This window comes from Punica granatum, unplaced genomic scaffold (genome assembly GCF_007655135.1).
Source record: "Punica granatum isolate Tunisia-2019 unplaced genomic scaffold, ASM765513v2 Contig00019, whole genome shotgun sequence".
In the NCBI taxonomy this organism is placed as follows: Eukaryota; Viridiplantae; Streptophyta; class Magnoliopsida; order Myrtales; family Lythraceae; genus Punica; species Punica granatum.
In genome coordinates this window covers 118,500-136,852 of record NW_022204038.1, presented here as the reverse complement: position 1 = coordinate 136,852, position 18,353 = coordinate 118,500, and the positions used below count along the sequence as shown (strand labels likewise).

The 18,353-nt window shown below is 34.8% G+C and overlaps 1 protein-coding gene and 1 long non-coding RNA gene across 2 annotated transcripts; one reads left to right on the top strand and one right to left on the bottom strand.

The window, feature by feature from the left end:
- Nucleotides 1–2,327: 2,327 nt before the first annotated feature.
- LOC116189791 lies at nt 2,328–4,866 on the bottom strand. The gene is made up of 3 exons (XR_004152481.1): nt 4,653–4,866; nt 3,641–3,693; nt 2,328–2,588 (listed from the first exon to the last, which is right to left on the bottom strand). It is a non-coding gene; the product is annotated as an uncharacterized LOC116189791 (long non-coding RNA).
- Nucleotides 4,867–8,782: 3,916 nt separating this feature from the next.
- Nucleotides 8,783–14,179, top strand: LOC116189785 (GDSL esterase/lipase 1-like). The gene is made up of 7 exons (XM_031519509.1): nt 8,783–8,974; nt 9,459–9,582; nt 10,728–10,919; nt 11,327–11,460; nt 12,785–13,021; nt 13,335–13,575; nt 13,828–14,179. The coding sequence occupies exons 1-7, from the start codon at nt 8,807–8,809 to the stop codon at nt 14,067–14,069; spliced, it is 1,338 nt and encodes a 445-aa protein (XP_031375369.1). The 5' UTR covers nt 8,783–8,806; the 3' UTR covers nt 14,070–14,179.
- The last annotated feature ends 4,174 nt before the right edge of the window (nt 14,180–18,353 follow it).

Sequence of the window (18,353 nt, the reverse complement as noted above, 5' to 3'; positions counted from 1 at the left end):
TGTAGCTCTCGCTACCAGTTTGTCAGACCGAAGGGTGAGAAATCAGCATTGAATGGATGTGATTTTCTTAGATTTAATGGCAATTGGTTCTTAGGTTATATATATATATATATATATATATATATATACTAGTACATAAGATCGTGCAACGATGCGGAAAGAATTATCGAGTTAAAATGATATACAGTGTCATTACCAAATTTTTAATAGAATAATATTTGTTGTCTTACCAAAATAATGGAATGTAAACAAAGTACAACTTGGACACTTTATTAGTGCTAATATAAAATGGAAGAGGCATATATAATCTACATAGTACTCGTATATACATATAATTGATTTTTTACTTATTTTAAGATGGCCAGCGGTACAACCTATCAACAAGCAAAAAAGATGTATATCAAAGAGTGACGTAAAAAAATATAAAAAGATTGTACACCGAAAAAAGATATAAATTTTTTTATAGGTATCAGTAAAGAGCAAAACAATTATAGTTCATCCACAAAGCCAAAAAATACAACTCTGACTAACAACTCTGAAATAATCTAATATATATACATATTAGAGAAAGAGATAAGAAGACACTTTTGATTAAGGAGAGATAAAAGGGTCATGCTACGCTATAATTTAGAATTTTTATTTTTGAATTCTAAATAAAAATTCTAAATCGATACTATTAATGCAAGTTAAATTTCTTTATACACTGCCTACAAAAATAAATTGATAGTTTTTCTAGAAAACATTAATTATCACATATTGCATTAGGGTCAACGAAATCAAGTGAAAAATATCTATTAACAAGAGATGTCTCAATCTCTAGTAATTGAAGGGAAAAAAAAGTGGTAGAAAAGGTATTAACAAGATGTCACGTGCCTCTTAAAGTAGTTATACATAGTAGCTACGAGATCTCGAACTCTTCGCTTGGCCAAATTCAACAGGTTGCTTCTCTATGTACAAACCATTGAATCTTGATGTCTATAGGAACCTTACAAAATGAACTTTTGTTTCAAAAATTAACAGGATTTCACAATGTGAAGAAATCAAATAAAATATAGGTCAAAATTCATTACTTATCATAACTGTAGAAGATTCAAATCTCCGTATCTCTTGAACTTCTCAACGAAAATGAGTTTTGCATATTCCTACGTCTTCCTTGTGATCATAGGAGTATAAACATATAAGACCTTCGTAAAATGAACATCTTTACAATAAGTTGCCATTCAAACATGAAAACTCATAATGATTCGGTGACTTCCCTTCGCACACTAAAAAACAAATCAAATGTTTTCATTGTCATCCATACTTTTTCAGACATACAGGTTCAGTTATTTGGGGTCAAAAAATGTCCCCGTAGCAGTAAAATCAATCCTCGCAAGAATGGAGAAAGGACTATCCCCAATAGCTCGAACAAGAAGAAGAAAAAAGTAGCTTGCTCCATGGAGTCCAATGCTGTTATGAAAGAGGATGTGATTGTTTATGGTAGGTCGACCTAGAGGAAGAGAAAAGTGTTGGGCTTAGTAGCATCACAAGGTGCCGATAACCCCAAGATGAATATTGGAGATACTGTCCTCGACCATTCGATCAAGAAGAAGAGAAAAATAATATGCTCTCTAGAGTCTGAAGATGTTGGTAATAGAAAGGACGGCACCAGCCCTGCATGTGGATCATCGACCTTCGCTTCAATTAATTCTTCTTCCTCTCTGCCAAACATTAAGGATAAGTGAATTCATTACTTCAACAAAAACTTATTATATAAACCTAATCAAATTATGTGTTAGTTATATTTGTTTCTCTTTGATGTTTTCCACCTATTATTAAATTTGTTCTTATACCTTTCCTTCTAACATTTAACTACACTGTTTTTCGTTTTTTTTTTCTTTCTTTATAGTGAAACAAAAAAAAAAATTGGAGGAAAAGGGATATGGCCCAATAAATTCATTGAAGGCATTTGATATAAGTTGGACTATAAAGGTGAGAGTATTTTGTAGAGAAATCATAGAAGAGTATCAAAATTCAAAAGGTTAGGGAACCATCCAAAAAATCCTATTCATGGATATCGAGGTACATTTACTCTATCTTTATTATTATTATTGCTGCTGCTGCTGTTGTTTATAAATATCTTGAATAATAAAAAAGGGAGAAAAATATATTCACTGAATTCCTTTTCTTCAATGAAGGCTGATAGTGCAAGCCATATTATTCAACAAGGCAGTAGAATTATTCGAGCATGATTTACGCAGGGATGTGACCTATTTTGTATTTGTCACGACCCGAAATTTCAATAGAATTTTTTCTAAATTTCATCAAATTCATTATTACATAAAAACTTTTCACATAAAAACTTACTTCTCATAAATTTCCAAAGTATATAGCCAATCCATCAATTCTAATAGGTATATACACTTTTCTGGAGATTTCTTTTTCGCTCTCACATCAGTGATACAACTAAACAAAATCTTCAGATCGTAACATTCTAAAATCCATTCTATACAGAAAGGATATCTATTAAATAACTAAGGTTCCTACTTAGTCCTCCAAGCTGATCTCCAATATTAAAAAAGTGGTTCCTCCGGCAATTGCAAACTTATCTGAAAAAATGTATGCAGAGTGTGAGCTGCATCTCAGTGAGCACTAAATTCCAAAGAAAAATGAATAATATTAAGTGATAAATATATTTTAGACAACCAAATATTCATATAGATAGTCGTAGCATAACCAAGTCTATCAATTAATTCACCAACACAACATATTAGACAATACGTACAAATGATTACTAAGTTCATTCACCAACAATCAATTGCCCTTATAACCATATAAAACTATTATTAGAATTAACATTTAACCCAACATCATCTTGCATTCAGAGCCTAACTAAATCAAATTAGCAACAACACAGCTTCCACAAAATAATTCAGACAATCAAAACAATCATAACGTTTACAACAATCCAACCAAACAAACAACATACAACACAACCAAATCAATATAGCTATAGGGTTGCATTTCCTTGCAACAAAGTTATGACGGTACCGTGACCCCGCACATCTTGCTCATACCATTCTCAACTCTCAATATCCACATCTCATAAGCGGGGGCCGCCTATTAATCTCTGACGGTAAGAGTTGACCTCAATTTGTATTCCGCCAGGTCTTAGCAGCCGATCAAGCCCTTTTTTCTATTCCGTCGGGTCCAGCGGCCGATCATGCCCCTATTTATATTCCGCCGAGTCCAGCGGTCAATCAAGTCCCTATTTATATTCCGCCGGGTTCGGCGGCCGATCGGGCCCCTGTTTATATTCCGCTGGGTCCAGCGACCGATCAAACCTCTTTTATAATCCGCCGAGTCCAGCGGTCCCATGGCTATAGTCAAACAATCACAAGCATACACACCGACTATGTTCCGCAATCATTCAGCCACCATCACCTCTATAACTATACATATATACATATATATATTGTTTTACAATAGAATGAAGTACTCACATAATATATATATATATATATATCATTTCACAATGGAATAAAGTACTCACATAATATATATATATATATATATATCATTTCACAATGGAATGAAGTACTCACATAATATATATATATATATATATATATATCATTTCACAATGGAATGAAATACTCACCTAACTCCATCGAATCAAGCCTTTCAAATGCCGGAATTCAGTCTCCTCGGTCCCTAACCAAGTGTAAGCATAACAAGGACTAAATTATGCATACACGATACAATACAATATCACACCACTTAGCACACCCTTTTTAGATTAACTATTTCTTTTTAGAATTTAAATTACAAGCATAGCCCCTTTGGCTTCAATAAGAACGGATCATATATTATAACTAGACAATATAATAATCACTATTCTTATTGGTGCTAGCTGAACTCTATTTCACTTCGAAAATACTTCTATAATCAAGTTTACCTCTATCTTGTCTATACTTCCCCATCAGCCCCATCTAGTATTTTATTCACACAGAAGTCACTAAGACTTACCCTTATAGCATCACTTAACTTACACAATTAACTGATGTTTTGTTTCCTCAATTTATCACTAATCTCACTTGACTTAACCGGCAAAACCATCACAAGGCAACTATCATTATCAGATACCTCCATAAAGCTCTAACAACCATATGTCCCAACTAATCGAAGAAGCAAATTCCACCATATTATAAACATAGCAGACCAATCTCAAAAAAAAATTTTAGATAAATTCAATCAAAGTTCCCTACACTCTCAAATTAACACTAACACTACTTGCCCATTCTTCCTATCTACTTCCATTAAACCGTTGCTTCTAAGTTGCCAACAAGAAGTCTAAAATCAAGTCAACAAAGCCAAAGGAAAGAGAATCAGTTATGTACTAACGCATTACCATAATATAATTGCTCTTTCATGTAAACTAGCCTAAAGGTAACTAAATGCCACTATAAATATTTCTTCCCTTTAATTAGCTTGCAATGTTTCCTTCAATTGTTGCCTTCTCAAATTCCTACATCTAAAAACAACTAGATTAAGCTATCACCCAAAATTCCTTTGATCTAATAACCCAAGTAATCATAATTCTTAACTTACCAATTGAAGAATACAATAGAATTCAAACAACAGAAAGAAATCAAAATAGGAACTTCACGTACCTAAAGATGTCCGCAACTAAATTGGGTTCCCTAATTCCTCACATACTAACTGTCGGGCCTTGCTCCCGCCTTCCCCAAACCTCTTCTTATTTCTTCCCCACTCACCCGTTCTTCCTCTCCTGCGTGCTTTCCGAGCTCTCAGCTTCTTCTCTTGCTCCCTGCTCCTCTCTATCTCTAAATCCTCTTACCTCTCTCTCTCTCTCTGTTCGTTTCCCTTTTGCCCAGAACAAACAAGGGTGAAAATAAAACAGAGCTAAGAAGAAAAGGAAAGGAAGAAGTCAAAGGCGGTGGAGAAAAGAGCTGCTAAAAACAAGAAAGTTGGACCACGTGGGTCCATTCTGCACTTTTCTCTTTCTCTTTCTTTTTTTTCGTTTTTTTTTAACTTACCAGCCACAAAAGAAAAGAAAAGGACAATGAAAAATGACAAAATGAAAATTGAGGCGGCGGAAGAGATAACAGAGGGAGAAGAGGAGATTTGCTGTGGTAAGTTTCACCATTAAGAAGCCAACACCCTAATCAAATCATCATTTTATTTCCATTTCTTTTTATTATTGGTATTATTATTTCCAGTTGTTTTAGAGTACTTGGAGAACAGAATAATAAATCTATAAATAGTATACATTCTATATAGATATATATGTCTGAAAATACCATTTGTAAAGCAAATATGATTTACGCAATATAATGCATATGTATATATTTCTATGTATATATGTGAAATTTGTCGGGTCTCATAGTATCTGATTGAATGGTCAAGAGAGTAATCAGTGAATATGTTAATGCGCATCATAACATGGAACTAGTTTGTCTCGACGACAAGCTCTTGATTGAAAAGGCCAAGAACCCTATACTACATGATACTATGAAGTATCATTTGGTTTCATTCTCAAATATACACTTACGCACTGCGAAAAGAGATGTCGTAGGTAACATTTACGTGCTTCATTTAGTATTAATATCTTCTAATTCCATGCCATATGAGTAGTTACTTAAATATATTTATGTACACACTGGTTGTGGCATTTAGATGCAATTGGATTGGTTGTCAAAGTTAAGGAGCTCTCTCAGTGTACAAGAGGAGGCCTAACCGAAGTATTATATAGGCGCAGTGTTACCTTAAGAGATTCAGAGTAAATATACGTATACCTTCTCTTCTTTTCCAATATCTTTTCATTATATTGTATTATATTATAGTAAACTACACTATATCATATCATATTATATTATGTTTTATGTTATATATGATATTTTATATATATATACACACATATATGAGAAGTATATGTAAATAAAGTTCTTATTCGACTTATTATTACTATTACAATTTTTGTGTTTATAGTGGTTTATTTACTTAAAAGAAACATATATAACATATATATATATATATAATATATGGATTTAGAATATTGATATAATATAATTATAAATATACATACATCTTATTTAATAATATTAACATTGTTTGCAAGGTGCAACTCCCTCATATTTATCTTGCGGGGTGATATGGCCGAATAGGAAGGACAACAATTGTCACATATAACCTCGTCACAACCAATCATAGCAATTTCAAAAGCAAAAGTGTCAACATTTGACGGTTCAAACGTATTAATTTCTTGCATTTCAATTATATATATTACATTCCGCTAATCTTTAACAGCTAATTAAAAGTTGTTCGATATGCATTATGAGGTTGTCTCTCTCTCTACTTTGTCCATAACAAAGTTCACATAAATTCATCTAATGCTGAGGCCGAAGATTTGAGATTAAGGTAACTTTTACGTTTTATTTTTTTTTTCCTTTTAATTAATTTAACTGCTATGAAACAGTGACTAGAAATAGAACCAAATGAAGGAATTATTTTACATTATTCAAATAATAAAATCAACTGAATCATAGGATATCCAAAAATGATGGTGGTGTTGTGATACGTTATCTCACATGAAAAAATTGAGAAAGAAACCACAAGTTTATATGAGGTTTGGGTCTAGCAACCTACGAGTTTAAGCTTTTGGGGTGCAGATGAGCTCAAGTCTGTGTAGGTCCAAGTGAGAATTTTATATGGTATCAGAGCAGATTATGCTTCTGCGCGCTTGTGTGGGCTCACACAACGCCATATTCAGTTTCGAGGCAACCAAGAGTGTGCCCTATGTTAATCGGGTCCAAGAGTGGCCTGGTCCAGTTCCGAGGTAGCTAAAGGTGCACCTCTAGTTAAGCCCGAGTATGGAGCTGGCACGTGTTGGACCGCACGTTGCTAGATGAGGGCGGGTGTTGAGATACGTTATCCCATATAGAAAAATTGAGAAAGAAACCACAAGTTTATATGAGATTTGGGTCTATCAACCTATCAACTTAACATTTTGGGTTGCAAATAGACTCAAATTTATGTAGGTCCAAGTGAGAATTTTACAGCTGGTATGGACAAAGACCTAAGGCCTATAAGGAATGTCAACAACGAGAAGATAAAAATATATGATCTGATGGAGCATGGACTTCTCTCATTTTCAGGAAGCAAATGCACAATATTAATGCATTACGGTCAATATTACATTTCAAGAAATTTAATATTTATTGTGCATTTATGTTTTTATCTTATTCACACATATATTATTGTCCAACTAATATTCTAATTAATTAAATTTTATGTAGAATTTATATTACTCGATTATGGCGATGATTATTCACATTGATAATGGAAGTCATGGTATAATGCATGTGCAAAGTCTAAAAGAAAAGTCACCATTCATAAATTTGCAACAAAATGTTAAAATTGTGGGAATGACGCTGGAAAATACCTTTCTAGGTAAGAAAGTTCGATAAAGGCATTTTTATTTTACATCAGCACATGTGGATCAATTACCTTATGTTACTATAAAAAAATATATAGGTACATGTTGCAAGTTGCTGCTGATGATGGTAGCCGACAAGCATTCATAACTATGTTTGACATAGCTGAAAAGATTATTGGGCTTCCGATTGATACCCTCATTTCATCCATGAAAATGGTAAGCCAAACATTTCGGTAAATATAGTAATAGTAGTAGAAGATTAATTAATTGCACAGCATTTTAAAGTAAGCATTTTGGTCTTCAATTATGGTAAAAATATATATTATTAATTACTTCTATATCCATTGAAAAATAATTTTTTTTTAATTTGCTAGGATGAAAACAACATTCCTTACCATGAAGACGTAGTAATGCTGAAAGGATGGACGTGCACATTAACAATAAAAGTGGATAATTCAAGCAACAAGAATTGTGCAATTGGTAGGATTATCGTGCATAAAGCATACTTTTGAGAAAAATAAGTGCGTTGATGGATATGTACATTTCTAATATATATTTTACACCTTTCAACCTCATTTTGTTAGCAATATTTCAAGTACCGTAGTTTCACTTTTCAATACAAATTTACAAAACACATTCAACTATGTTTATTTAAAACAAATATAATGTGATATATGATGTATTAACCTAGTAAAACACTTAGTCAACCTCCTCAAATGACGCTTTTATGGCCTTAATATGTGGCCCAAAAAAATTCAACATGTACCCCACGTGCAACGCATGTAGTTTTCCTCTCTAGTAATAGATAATAGATATGTATATATTTATATCTGCGAAGGAGGTTTATGCATGTAATGATGAGATCTATTGGCTAATTATGCAAAGTTTAACATTAAGAGCTTACCCCTAAGAGGTGTAAATAGCCAATGAGAAGCTTAATTTAATTGATAAATCTCAAATAGTTTAAATCAATTGGGTTAGAACAATATGCATGTTCAAATCTTGATAAATATAGCACGTGTTCTATGCCCAGTTTACCACTTGCTATCAAAAAATATCTTCTCTTCTGCTGTCATTTTTTTTTTTTATAAAGGAGGCTCATGAACTTTATGTAAAGAGAAAAAGATCATGATATCTAACAAAAAGAATACTGATAATCTCACAACGAGTATTGAATCTGAAATTTCTTTATTCCTAGGCGAAGGTAAACCCTCTTTGATACTATTATTGCTGGTCCCGGGCAAGTACTATGCTATAGTGTGGATCCATCTAATTTTCAAGGTCAAACCTTAACTTCTTGACATAGAGTTAGATGCCCATACCCTATAAAGAGAGAATCGTCGGCAGAGCAAATACACAGTCCGTGTCATGGCTACCACAATTTTCCATTGCAGCGTTTTGCTCTTTTCTCTTTTTTTTCTTGGCACTGCAACTGGCTGCTTCGGGGATCTGCTGCAAGCAGATGATCAGCACAGGCCATTGCGCAGTATTCGGAACTCATTTTCAGAAGATGGATTTGAATCATATTCCAATCAGGTATCTAATAATTCTGAGTCAATACGCGTGCTTTTTCATTGAGATCTGTATGGTTATTCTGTTTCTATTTTAATCTTTTTGAACTACTTATGTCTTACACTATAGATTCAGATGAATATCTATGCAACAATATCTGGATCCAAAGTAAAATCATGAGCACAAGAAATCTCGCCGGCAAAAATCTAAACATAGAACCTTCTGTTTCCAACCTAGAACATGCATCTTTCACTTCACTGTGGTACTTCCTTTCAGTAAATTTCAAATATTTGAAGAACACAATCGAGAGTAAAATTAAGAACATCTCTTTTCCAAAACGTGGGGTCTTAATTTGGCAGACCGACAAAGCAAGCCTGTCATTTGACAGTAACCACAACATTATAAAACACGACCAATTCGATCGTTGTACGTATCTTGGCTTCCAAAGTACACAACAAAGTATCTATGTCTAATAATTAAGCTAAACTGCTTCTGATCAATTTGGCAGCGAAATAATATTGGAGGAGGGAGAAAGTTTTTGTCTAACGGCGGCTGGCTCGGGAACTCTATTTTCAGCTACTACTGCAGGTTCCTCCTAGATATGATCAGAATGCCTTTTAATAAGAAAGAAGGTACAGGCATCCGGTAATCGAGTCTTGTATGCGCGCTACGCATTTCTGTGCTTGGTGTATGTATAAAAAATGATAAAGGATTGTATATGGGGAAAAAGCCATTTTTTAGTCCTCAACTTTTACCTACTTTTTCATTCTCTTCCTAAGCCTTCTTTTTTGTTCAATTCCATCCTTAACGTTACAGAATTTGTTCACTTTAGTTCTACCATTAATTTGTACCTCAAAAAATTACTTTCCATTCAACATATTTGCAAAATATATTATTTAATAAAAAAAATTTCGAAAATACAATATATAAGAAAAAAATAAAAAAGGGAAATTCAGAGATGGCAAGGAACTCCAAATAGGATCTCCTAATTCCAGGGGAAAGGGGGCCCCCGACAGTCACCCCTCCCACTCCAAGGTGGCCGGCGGCCATAAAGGCCATAGGCAACCTTGGAGGGGGAGGGGTAGCCGTCAGAGGGGCCTCTCCCCTAGGAATCAGGAGATCCCACCTTGTTGGTTCCCAAATTCTTTTTTTTTTTGAATTTTCAAATTTTATTTGTAATAAGATAATAAATTTTAAAAATATTATGGAAGTAAAAAAATTTTAGAGAAAAATTATCGCTAGGACTAAAATAACATTTAGGTTAGAATTGAACCAAAAAATAGGTTTAGGATCGAAATGAAAAAGTAGGCAAAGATTGAGGACCAAAAATGACATTTTTCCTTATACATATAACAAGATTCATACCCGCGCTACGCGCGATTGGACATAATTTTCTATACTCTATAAAAACCTTTGCAAATATATAATTATTTTTCGTAATATTTATATATAAATTACTTTGTAAACTTAAAAAACATTTTTGTATCTTAATATTAAAAGCTAAAATTAAGAATAAGAAAAAGGAATTGTAAGAGAAAAGGAAGAATGGTAAAATGAACGGACTAATTTAGCCTCAACTTTCTTCTAATTTAGCGATTCTTAATTTTTTTATCCTATTTTACTATGAGCAATATTGAAAAATAAATGTTACCCCAATTAATTCCTTCACCAATTTGAAAAATATAGATGCAATAATATCTAATTTTTGCGACAAATTAATTCCTCCTGTAAATCTGCATTAACCGCCTGTGGATAAATGTTTTCTTCCTTAAAACAGTGGAAGCAGATGAACTAAAATTGTTGGATCATCAGAAGACATTATTGTTTATTTTCGGGGACTCCCTGTTCGATGCGGGCAACAATAAATATGTCAGGACGACTACTTATCTCCAATACCCATATGGTTTCACCTACTTCACTCATGCCACAGGCAGAATATGTGACGGCCGAATCGTTCCGGACATGATAGGTAATTATGAAATTTTTGGGTACCCGCGACTATTGATAGACTAATTTCTTTATTTCGGCACCATTTTTTTTTAACAATTCATTTTGTTCCCAATCCTCTTATGGTGCATATACACATCCTATATCACTAGAAGATGATAAACGCATATACAAATCTAGTGAGAGTAGCTAGATTTTCACCTCACTAAGCACTTTTTTCTCATTTTTCATTCGTTTTAATTGTGAGCATCTAGCTCAACAGCAAGTTATGATTTTGGTGGATCCACTTTGTAACCCCTATTCAGGGGGTTTAAACTTCTCTAAAAACCATTCATAGCCATGACTGAGCCAATATTCGAACAGAAGTTAGTCTTAATTAGTAGCCCGAATGTTCATCTTAACCTATCAAGCTATGTATATCATCGACAGCTGAGTTGGCCAATCTGCCTTTTATTCCACCATCAATGCAACCCGGGGCAAACTTCTCTTATGGAGCAAACTTCGCTTGTGTTGGAGCAACTGTCCTTGACTCGTACGCTACTGGAAACAGTTCAAAAGAAACAGTGAGCATCCTCAAAACATAGCTCCTTTACCTTAATTTCCAAAAATTATTGATGCTCTTATTCAAAATGAACTCAAGTTGATCCTTGGTGAAAATCATTTCTGCCAAATCTAAATACTCCACTTCTTGAAAAAGAGGGTGTAGCGCAATGATATACGCCCTTGCTTGGCAACCAAGAGATTCTAAGATCGATACTCACTGGGATTACCCACGCCCCTTTATTAGTTATTAAGATTTTTATTTCATTGTACTAGGCACACGGGTCTCTCTTGTAACAAAAAAAATTACTCCACTTCTTTAAAATCTGAGGTTTGCGAAAATGGAATGACAATATTGGGCTTGAGTTATTTTTCGGTTTCAAAGGAAGCCCAAGGCATAATACAATAATAGAGAAATGTAAAATAACTAGTAAAGGGTTACAGATAGTCCCACTAAGTATCGAACTTGCGACCTCTAGGTCATTGGGCATGACTTATTGGAAGAAACATTTCTTGCATTGTCACTTTGCTAATGATGTGGATTATTGGGATATTCGGATCATTAGAACCAAGGTCATATTTATTCCTGAAATTTTTGAACCTTTTTCCATTATCACCGTGAACCTATATATGCGCTGGAATTTGTCATCCGTCTTCCCAAATAAATGTCATTTTTAGTCCTCCTGTCAATATTCCATCAATTTCTTAACTTTTCCAACCAAAATCCTTTTTAATAAAAAATATTTTGAAATGAAATTTTCGAAATAGAAATCCAAGAAGTTGAGCTAGGAAGGAAAGGGGGAGGTTGTCGCCGTCGAGGCTTCCCCCCAAAAAGAACCGCTGACCACCTTAATAATCGTCAGCAACTGGAGGCTGCTTGTGAAATGGGAGGGAGAGGAAGGGGTTGAGGGGCCTCCTAGGTGTGGTGGGGTCGATATGACAACCATTGTGGTCACCGGCAACCCCTTGGGAATGGGGTGGATGCTGGCGAGGCCCAAGACAACTAAAACCTACTCTTGCGGGAAAAGCTGAGGACAAATTTCAACCCAAAAAAGAGAGAAGAAAAAAGGGACGAAAATGGAAAAAGATCTGAAGATTGAGAGCTAAGACCGATCAACCTTTTTCCTCTGGATTATCGGTAAAGGATCTTTCACCAAACAAGATAATTTTTGGGTCGTGGAGAATCTAAAAGTCAAATCAACTGCCTTAAATAATATTCGAATCCAAATGCACCACCTAACGATAGGTACGTAAGAAATATATGTGTGGATTCCAACAAATGCACATTGAATTTTCCTGTTCGTTGTTGGTTTCATGAATTCAATTTGAGCCTTCTTTCTTCTCCAGGTCACCCTTAGAGGGCAGATGAGCCAATTCATCGAGTTGGCAAAGAAATTGAATGCAACATTAGGTCCCTCTCGAGCAAAAGCAATCTTGAGCAAATCCGTCTACGTGTTCAGCATGGGAGGCGACGATTACCTTCAATATTATGACGAATTCACTGACGAAGGTCGTAGCCCAACTTTATCCGAACAACAACAACAAGTAAATGCTGTAATAGGCAACTTAACAGAAGCGCTTATGGTAAGATCCAAACCCAATAAACTGAAGAGAAAGATATGCATATAATCTACCTTTAGTTTAATATATTTTCCAAAAAATGTTGATGGAGAGCTAACGCAAATGGCAATTAGTCGAGAAAGGGGTTTGTTGCAACTGGATTGCTCTTGAGCCTCGACTTTTACATAACCAAGAAGTCCTGATTTCGGTTTATCAATCCTCTCCACTTTTTAATTTGCCTTCACGGCTCAAGCCTCCTTTATAATTTCTTTTTTTAAAAGCAAGAAAAGATAAGTTTTAATTTTGATTAGTAATAATCGGGAATAAATTTTTGCAGGAATTATATGAAGAGGGAGCAAGGAAAATTGCCTTCCAGAACGTTGGGCCGATGGGCTGCCTTCCGTTTCTTGCATCAAACGGGAGTTGTGTCCAGGCGTTGCTCACAATGCCCATATTACACAACAAGCAACTTTACGAGGCCCTCACAAGTTTGGCTGAACGTTTGGAGGGATTCAAGTTCTCCATTTTCGACTACTTCCCTTCCCTTCTTGATAGAATGCGGCATCCTTCGGACTACGGTATGCATGGCACAACATTTACAGTTGTTTCATCTTATATTTTCTTCACAATATATAAAATAATGACTAGCTCGATTAAGCTTGCTGACATGGATATGGGTATGAGAAAGTTATGCTATAAAGCTATTAAACTGTAGTGCTAACTTATCCAGACTTTTAACATCCTGCATTTTATTGGTCTATTTAGGTGCTATTAATCATTCGGTCTAAGCTAACTTATATATCAACGTTGTTATGTGTCATTCAATTAAGGCTTCGAGGTCGGGAGCACACCATGCTATTACAGCAGCAGCAATGGGTACAGAGGAATGGGGTTGGATGCTACTGGAGACACGACTCTCTGCAAGTATCCAAGCGCCTTTCTGTTATTTGACGATGGCCACACAACTCAATGCGCCAACGAACAGTTAACGAGCCTATTTTGGAACGGGGATGCTTCAGTTACAAGACCATATAACCTAAAGCAATTGTTCAGAAGAGAACTAATTAAATAAACGTATCCTACTTGACCAATCGATTACATGTGTAGTCCGTGTGGCATTTGTTATATTATCAATTATAATAAATAAAAGCCGAAGCGTAGAACATGGTTGCACCACGTAAACTGAATCGTAAAATTCCTAACTCCACCTTAATGGACTTTTCATTTTTAGTTCAATGTAATTTTATTTTATATATATTAGTTGTATTATATTCAACGAATTTTTATATTTGTCCTTGTAATTTCTATGTATTTATAAATAATTATGAATTTTCTTAAAAAATCAAAAACTCTTTTTGATAATTGACGAAATTTCCTCAAGATGCAAAATATCTTTTCAAATTAAATGAATTGAATATACTATAAAAAGATGACATGAAAATTATTATGTTCATAATCTTTCTATCCGTTTTAATTTTCCTACTCTTTTAAATCTTAAATGACCTCTCTCTATATATATATATATTTATATTTATATATTACAAGTTGAATTTCTCTATTGATATATGTATATATATGTTACTTTATTTATATATTGATATATATACTTGATACATACAATTTGTTCTATTTATATATATATATATATATTGGTGGCATATGTGTTGATTATTTATATTCGGATATACAAATATTGATAGAATATTGCTCGCTCAACATGCTGATAACAGGTAGTTTCATGTAATTAACTAGTCCCTGGTGCCCGCATACCCTCTGTCTATCTATAAAAACATATGTATAAATCCATCGGGGGAAAAAAAGCATGTATATAAACGGGTTGCATCCTTTTGAGCACTATGAGAGAATAAAAGCTTTTCATATTCTCAAATTTATTTTAATGTTATGCTATTTTAATAATTTATTTTATTATATTATATATTTTAAATTGATCTTTACTGAATAAAATAAAAAAATATTGGTCCGTATACATATTTTTTTATTATGTAATTTAAAATTTATAAACAAATATATTACTGAATTCTTAAAAAAAAATGGTCCGATTACCTTCTTTTGTGCTCAATTCCCGTGCTCAATTCCTCGTTACCTTTATGATTCACATATAAAAATCTAGAAACCAATCAATACATTAATTTCTTTACCTCAAATGCTCTTTGTTTTCAAGTTTTCCCGTGAGAATTTTCCCTTACCATTATCCTCAATTCATTAAGATCTTACACAGCAGTTTTTGTGTATTTCGTTCTGTGTTAATTGTTGGCCGTACATGTGTAAATTATGGTTCCCATTATTGATTGTTAAAAAGGTTTTATGTTTGTTGGAGATGGATCAAAGCTGAAGGTTGTCCAGCAGAAGGTAGACATTAAGCTTCGAGTTGTTTTGCTGGAAGACAGTCGAGGATTATGCAGAAGACAAACTAGTTTTATGTGTTTTATTTCAGTTGTTTAGTTCCTGGTTTGTAGGGATGTTTAAACAAGTGTATTTGGCGGTTTTAAGTTGTATTGACAGTTACTTTTACTGTCCTTTATGTTTTCAGTTTTCTGTGGTGTGTATATGACTTTGCAGACAAGTTAATGAAAGTGTGTGCTTTTTCCTTCAACTTCTATCCATTATGTTCATCTGCTACATTTCTTTATCAGCATTATCAGTGGTACCAGAGCCGTAAATGATCTTGAGGGACCTGTGAATGAGTGTTTGAGAGATCTGTGAGTGATCCTGGTTACTTGAAAGTCATGTGAGCTTTGAGTAAGTCTCTTTCCAGTCAATATAAGATGGAGGCAGGTTCGAGTAGCATGTTTGCCATAGCACCACCAGTATTTGATGGAGAGAACTACCAAGCATGGCCTGTAAAGATGGCAGCCTACATGGAGGGTAGTGATTTGTGGGAAGCAATAGAGCAGGATTATGAAGTAGCCTCTCTTCCCGACAACCCAACCATGAATCAGATTAGGTATCACAAGGAGAGAACCACCAGTAAAGCTAAGGCAAGGTCATGTCTTTATGCTGCAGTTTCTCCTACTATTTTCACTAGAATCATGAGACTTGATTTTGCAAAGGAAATTTGGGATTTTCTTAAAGTTGAATATGAAGGAAATGAGAAAGTTAGAAGCATGGAATTGTTGAATTTAATGAGAGAGTTTGAGAGACAGTAGATGGATGAGAGTGAGTCTGTGAAGGAATATTCTGAAAAGTTGATAAATATAGCAAATAAAATTAGGGTTCTGACGCAGTGTACATGCAAATAACTCGTCACAGACCTGTTGATTCGCGCACGAATACTGGAACTACGACCTTCTACTACCTGTTGATTCTACGAATACTAGGAAATAGGCATCAAACTCGAATCAACTCCGAGATTGGACAAAGAGCACGAAAGCTCTGAACTTTATTCACTGATCAAAAGACAATTGTTTTAGCCTTAAGACTTACAAAGTTTAAATAGGGATTAAAAAAAACCTAAATTATATGAAAAGAAATAAACTTTTCTAAAATTGTGTGCGCACCCGAATTTCGTCTCGTCGGGGCACGCATACGCGCGCCTAAATGCAACGCGGCTTGGGAGTGTCCACCTTCCCGGGGACGCGCGACGGACGCACGTGAGAAGGAGTCGCCACTTGTCATTTTACGACCCGAAGGTCGAGGGCCGGCAAGTTACCCCGATCTAGGGGTACGGGGTACACCTAAAATGTTAAGGCAATGGTCTGTACGGAATCGGAAATTCCGAATTCGGGAGTTCTATTACGTGTGGGCCTATATCCCACACGCCCTTTCGGTACCCTAACTTGTCTAGGCTTGCCATTTTAATTTAATTACCGCTTAATTAAGTTCCGCTCATCTCATGCGTTTTGACACCGTAAATTCGAAGAAACACTCTGACCGTCCACTTTCCGACCGGGATTTTACATGAATATATGTATAATATAAAACCTTACATTGTTCTCTCAAATAAATAAAAGATAAGGTATAATGACTAAATCCCGATCGGTTCGTGTTCAGCCGTTATTTCACTCATGCTCACCGTATGGTTTGGAAAAGACCGAAAATTAAATTAAATGCGCACTCGGTGTATGGGGGCATTGGACCCCGTGATCGAAGGTCATGGGCGTTGATTCCAGTGTGAATCGAGTCCTAAAGGATCGGGCTCGATTCGCATAACAAATAAGTGCAAAAATGTAACAAATAAGCTCAAATAAACAAACAATGGAGTTTCGTTATCGCCAAATTTACGTGAATTAACTGATTATTACTTGAGATATCTTGGCATACAAATCCTATCTTAAAACAAGCAAAAAGGAGTGATGGATAGGGTATGTAGCATCCGACATTATTTTAACGGACCCGACAGACGTGATGTCTATAGTCAAGTCTCGAATGTGTGGGTTGTTTTTAGATTGTTCTGTATCGCGACAATATGGTTTTACAGATTAAAAGTATTTTCACTTAAAAACCCAAAACCTAGCCCTCTATTCGACTATTGCCCATGTTTGATTTAAGCCGAGTTTGTGATTAATTTGTTTTCCCATGTTTTGACCAATTCTATACATAATCCTACGCTAGGATCATGGCAAGACAAGAACCGGTAATCATACCCTTGAATCGGTAAATATGTGTGTGAATGAAAATCAAGATTACGTTGTACGTATCTCGGTGCTTTTGAAATTGTGAATTTTGAAAAGGGCATGATTAACGGTTCTTGAACTATCGATGCGATTACAAATTATTAATCAATTCATGCAATCCAATTAAAGAAATCCAGTGATTTAATTTAGCCAAATTTAACGTCCCGATTATCCCGTATATAGAATTTTAGGTTAATTAAAAACTTGCCGAATGCTTTAGTCTACGGATTTCGAGCCGTCGAGATAGCCATTAGTTGACCGCCCGATAAACTCTAATTTCCGACATGGCCACATAATTACAAAAATGAAATATTTAAATGGGGCACGTACATTGTCGGTGGGTGATCCAAGTAGAAAAGGGCCGGATATTTTTAGAAAATGTCCAGGGGACTGAATTGAACGATTTTAAAAGAGCAGGGACTGATTTGAAAATTCTAAAATATTTGGGGACTGATTTGAAAATTCTGAAGAAATTGGGGACTGATTTGAAAATTCTAAGAAATGGGGACTGCGTAAAAAAATTACTGAAAATGTCCTAGGACTTATTTGAAATGAATTTGAAAATCGGGACCTATCTGAAAATAAACAAATGACCCCAGGACTAAACTGAAACAACTTGGAAAGTTCCTTGGGATGCTTAAGAAATTCTGAAAAATCCAAGGACTGATTGAAAAATAGTAAAATGATCGGGACTTGGTTGAAAATAAATTTTAGAGTTCGGG